This window comes from Apteryx rowi, unplaced genomic scaffold (genome assembly GCF_003343035.1).
Source record: "Apteryx rowi isolate R43461 unplaced genomic scaffold, aptRow1 scaffold_1180, whole genome shotgun sequence".
NCBI lineage: Eukaryota > Metazoa > Chordata > Aves > Apterygiformes > Apterygidae > Apteryx > Apteryx rowi.
The window spans coordinates 62831-68280 of NW_020447398.1; the positions used below are offsets into that span (position 1 = coordinate 62831).

Sequence of the window (5450 nt, forward strand, 5' to 3'; positions counted from 1 at the left end):
ACCCTGTCCCTCTGAAACATCCCCCGCCGGGCTCCCCTGCAGCGTGGGGAGGCCCCCGGGCCCTCGGTGCTGGAGGAAAGCTCAGACACAGCCCAGCTAGAAACACAGATTTATTGCAAAACTGGTTTGAAATCAGCACTCGACCCTGCAATGGTGACTCCTGACCTGCAGCGGGCCCGCGTGGATGCCCAACTGCCCTTGCGATGCCTCTGCTTGGCCCTGCGACACGGTACATGCAGTGACCCAGTGGGTTAACCCTGGGGGCGCCCCACGGAGGCAGCCAGGGGCCGGCACGCTTGCTGGGGCTGCTGTCACCGCGTGCCTGGGGTCTCCCTGCAGTGCAGCCACCTGTGCCCGGGCTGCGGCATCGCTGCTTTTCCGCCTGTCAAGGTGCTCCCTGCAAGCTAACAGCGCCGCGCTGCACCAAGCAGGTAACAGCAGTCAAATTTGGTTTTTTCACCAACTTAGGTAATCAGCTGGGATCTCTAAAACAGTAGCAAGGCTCTTGAGGGAATGGCAGGGAGAGCAGATTGAACCCCCCTCCCCCGAGCACATGTGTGCGAGCGAGAGGGCTGAGCGCGAGAGACACTGCTATGGTCTCTCCTCTTACCAGATGCCAGACACTGCTATGGTCTCTCCTCTTACCAGATGCCATTTGCACTAGCCCAGAAGTTTCGCAGAGCCGGGGCAGGTGCCAGCTGGGTTCCCACCTTGCCATCAGGGCAGCTGCGGGGCCCCTCTACACGTATCCCGTCAGTTTGTAGGAGCTGAACTCACTCTTGGTCTTCTGCGTCTGGCTGGTGGAGGGCCGGGGGCCCTTGCCCGCCAGCAGCTGGGGCTGGTAGGTGCTGTGGTAGGTGTCTGGTGAGTCCCGGGGAGGGCAGGAGGCACAGAGGATGAAGCCACCGATGAGGGAGAGCAGGGAAGAGATGATGCCCAGGTAGAGTGCCTCACCCATCTCATACTTGGTGCTGTCGGGGAGCAGGGGGCTGTAGAAATCCCGCAGCACCACGTGGATGTTCCAGACCATGGGGATGAAGCAGAGCAGCCCCCCAAGCACAAAGACCACACCGCCCGTCACCGCCACTCTGTCCTTGGCTGGCGAGCCCTGCATGAAGATGGTGCACCTCATGCCCATGATGGCGATGAGGCAGGCGAGGGAGGAGACGACACTGGAGCTCACCATCAGGGCCTGGGCCGCCTGGATGTCGGCGGGCAGGCCGAGCAGGGAGTTGTAGATGTCGCACTGGGTGATGCCCGTGCTGTACGTGGCGCACTCCATCCACAGCCCCTTGGTGAAGCCCACGGCCGTCACGATGCTGGAGCCGATGTAGGAGCTGATCTTCCAGCTGGGCAGCAGTGTGGTCGTCAGCGTGCCGATGTAGCCCAGGAAAGCCATGGTGTAGCCCACCAGCTGGAGCCCCACGGAGACCATGTTGGCGCACGCGTGTCACCTCCCCGGGGATCGCTGTGCCGCTGCCTCTCGCCCGGCTCGCTGGCAGCTCTCCCGCGCGTGCCTACCTTCCCATGGCCCGGCCGGCGGCTCCTCTCCACCCCGCTCCCGGGGGTGCTGGTTTTGTGCGGGCAACGGCGTGTGGGTGGGAGCCGGGGGGAGGAGAGGTTACCTGGAAGAGTGAAAAGCAATCCCTCCCCGATTAACGATTGACCCGAGCCTCCGGAGAAACGCCAAGCGCCCTTTCACCTCTGCTATCTTCCCAGCTGAACTTCAGAGGCAGAGCCTGGGAAGGACGCCAGACCGCCAAGGCCCTCCTCTGCGCTGGGCCGCTGCCGGGCGCGGGAAGGGATTGAGCCGGCCCCGCTAGCGAAGCGCCGGCAGCCCCCGCGGCGTGGAGGGGCCCGCTGCCTTCCCTGGGCAGCCGGCTGTCCTGGCACGCAGGAACCCGTGGGATGCCACTGCGCGCAGGGCTGACGGCTGCGTGTTAGCGGCACCCATGTGTTGTAGCTCTGCGTTTCGTGGAAATACTCCTTTGCTGCTATGAATTCATCAGGCTGCTTTTGAGAATCCAGCTAACCTTGCGCTTTCTGCTACGCCCTCTGGCAAGAAAGCCGAAATTGCTGCTGTGCATTGCTCATGTGGGACCTGCTGGAGGTGATTTTGGGTGGTGGCCCCAGAGCTTCCTTGGAGAGCTGGAGGAGGAGGATTGCTCCCTGTCCCCGTCTCTGTGCTGGGCTCACCTAGGGCGTTGCGTTGCCGTCCAACCTCCCCCGCAAGCGGCAGGGGATCCAGCTGGGCCGGTGCACAGGGAAGCGCCCGCCTGAGACAGAAACGCGGCCGTCACCCTGCCTGTGCTGCTGGGGACGGTGCTGGGAGGGATGGCATGTGACAGCGATGGCCGCTTCTTCGGGAAAGCCCAGAGGGCCGCGGAGGGCAGAGCTACGTCAGAGTGGAGCGTTCATTAGCAGCATGTCGGGGCCAGCCCGAAGGCCGCTTCCCGGGAGTGCCGGGCCGAGCGGGGTGACGCCGGGCGATGTTTACCTGCCCGTCCCGCGCAGGGTGGGCGCGCTGGGGGTGCAGCTCGCAGGCGCCACGGCGGCCGTGTCTCTCCTCGCCGCCCTCGGGCCCCGCTGCGTCCTCGCTTCCGGCCTGCTGCCCCGGGCACGGACGGCCGGGCTTTGGCACACGCTGCCGAGCAGGGTGGTTTGTTTTTCCCTTCACCTTGTTTCAAAATTTCCCATCCCGCGGTGTCTTGCGAAACCGGGCTGTCTTAACACTGATACCGCCAGGCCGCCRGCCTTGCTCCCTGGGAAAGCTCCCGGCTCGGCTGTAACAGCCTCCCCCGGCTCTGCCCCTTTCTCCTTCCCCTGCTTCAGCACCTCAAATGTTTGGTACCAAACTTTCCCAACTTTTTGTCTCCTTTCCCAGACTCTAGCTAGGACCTGGGCCCTTCTGCCCTGTCTTGTGGGTGCTGCTAACGGGGTGCAAAATAACACGCCACGGGCACTCCTTGGGGTCCACGTGTGGGAAGCGCCCAGGGCTTTGCTGTACTTACGACGGCAGCTGGAGACGCGGAGCTGGGCTGACGGCGGCCGAGGGGCGCTCGAGCTGCGGACATGGGTCGTCCAGGGCTGGGGGAAGGTGGCTCCGGCGGCAGCGCCGGCGGCGAGGGGGCCCGGACCGGAGGGATAAAGGACTGCGAACTGTTGGCTGCAGCTTTGCAAAATCCACGCACAAATCTTAGCCTGGATCAGAGGCTTATCGTGGAGCAGAATTAAACCCTTTCGGGTTCGGGAAGGATTGGGGAGCTGTGACGCCTTGTTTCGTATTAATTATCCGGGTAGGTGTATGCTTGTGCGGCTTGGGGAAGAGGCTGGGGGAGCTTGTGCAGCGTGGGGGAAAGGCAGGCAGAAAAGATGGGTGGAGCGAAGCAAAGCAGAGCTGAGGACGGGAACCTGCTGCAGACTGTGGGGGCGAAGCCAAATTCCTCCCTGCCGCCGCCGTCCCCGCGGCTGGCCATCGGTGACAGCCGGGGTGGCGTGGGACACGGCCGCGGCGGACGAAGCGGGGACACCGCTGCCTGTGGCGCTCAGCACCCTTCGGACCRGGCTCGGGCAGTGCTGGGGACCGGACAGGGTGTACCGCCGCCGTTTGGTGCTGGGCGCGAGGCCGCGGCGTCCCGTGGCACCCCAGTGCCCCGAGACAGGGCGGCCCTGATGCGCTGGGGCAGGCAACCACGCGCCCCGCTCCACGCGTCCGTGTCGGGCCGCCTGCCCGGCGCTGGGGTCGGCGGGGCAGGGAGATGCCGTGGGCTAAACCGCCTGCGCGGCGAGCCCAGGCTTTGGCGCACGCCTCCCTGTCCCGCTCGTCCGCCGCGGGGTTTGTTTTTGTAAGACTCCTGGCCCAAATGAGGAGCAAATGGGGACGGTAATGAGGGCCGGGCTCGCGCCGTGCCCCCTCCAGCGTCGCGGCTGCCGCAGATGGAGAGGGGCAGGCAGGGCCCCCGCCGACAAATTGTGCTCGGAGCCGAGCCGGCCCGGCCTGCATTTGGACAGGGGCATTGGGACGCTGACGGCACAGCTTCAGCAGGGACCATTTGCTATTTTCTTTCCTTTTCTGCCCCCAATTGAAGCTCGTTCTCTCCAGGGAGCGGGAGGCTGACCTGCCTGCGCAGCACCCCTAGCGCTGGCCGTGCCGGGGTGAGACGCGCCGGGCGGCAGGGGCAGCTTCCCTCGACCTCCCGGTACCGTCCAGACCACGAAAAGCCAGGGGAGAGCCAGTCGGCAGGGAGCACAGCCCGGGGAGGTGCGCAGGGGTGCCAGCCCCTCACGTCTCCCCCAGCTCTTGATCCGAGGAGCTCTGTTGAATTTGGGGGCTCAGGTACCCTGATGCCCCTCATCTGTGTGCCGACCCCAGGTGGGGCTGGCTTGTGCTGCTCTCCCCGCCACGGCTGTTTGCTGCGGGGCGAGAGGGGAGGGCTGCTCAGAGCCAGGGTCGCAGCCCGTCATTCAGGGCCTGGCATGGACCGCGGGGGCCGAATGTCCCATCCCTGCTGCAGCAAATATTTCTGCATTTCTGCACAGGCGGGAGGGTCCTGGAGGGGACAGGGTGCCCCGTGCAGTGTCACCTGCGAGCAGGGCTCACTGCACGCCTGCTCTCCTCCGCTTTGTTTCCAGGCAGAAAGCCTCTCCTCTTGACCGCGGCGTGAATATTGCCTTGCAAAGTTTGGGCTGGGACATTTCTGGGTGAAAAAAGCATACAGTGGGAGAGCCCCCATGCCGGTCCCCTCTCCTGGCCAGGAGATGCTGCCGGGGGAGTGCACAGCTCTGCTCTCCCAGGCGAGCGCAGGCACTCCGCGCACTTCCCGAGCTGTCTGAGCCAGTAGGTGGGTGCTGAACATTTAGGGACATGCACAGGCGAGCTTCACCGTGCTCCAAGGCAGGGACTGACTGTCCCAGAGCTCAGCACCTGATGTGCCTGCCGTTCCCATCCCCGTGTGCTGGCGGGGCTGCTGGCCTGCCCGGGGGTTCGAGGCACTTCACGGACGCACTTGGCGCTGGAGAAACCAGCAAAGGATCAAAGAGGGAACGATACAGCGGGCTGCAGGATAGCAAGCATGTGCCATGCCATGGCTCAGTGGTGCGTGGGACTGTCTGGGGTGACGCAGGTCTGGATCTGGCACAGGAGGACGCAATGTGCCTGGAGCCTCCAGCTCCTGCCACCTCGGGCAAGGCGACACTCGGTAATGGGGGTGTCCTAAGCTGGTCCCTGGCCAAGCCAGCTCTGTGTGGGTTTTTCGCGTTGATTCAGCAGAGAAAATCCCACTGTTCCTTTGCTCCAGCCCCAGACTGGAACTGCTGTGCCCCAGCACTGCCCTGAGCTGCGAAGGCTGAAGCCTTTCCTGCCAGAGGGGAGAAACCAGGAAGGCAGGTTGGTCCCAGGAGGCTGTTCCTGGAACAACCTGTGATACAGCTGCAAGCACCCAGAGCAGGCA

The 5450-nt window shown here is 64.5% G+C and overlaps 1 protein-coding gene across 1 annotated transcript; it reads right to left on the bottom strand.

Moving 5' to 3' along the window:
* Nucleotides 1-739: 739 nt before the first annotated feature.
* Nucleotides 740-1435, bottom strand: CLDN2 (claudin 2). The gene has a single exon (XM_026084002.1). The coding sequence runs from the start codon at nucleotides 1433-1435 to the stop codon at nucleotides 740-742; it is 696 nt and encodes a 231-aa protein (XP_025939787.1).
* Nucleotides 1436-5450: the final 4015 nt, after the last annotated feature.

Coding starts and splice junctions, on each gene's coding strand:
- CLDN2 (XM_026084002.1), bottom strand. CDS start 1,435: ATGGTCTCCGTGGGGCTCCAGCTGGTGGGCTACACCATGGCTTTCCTG.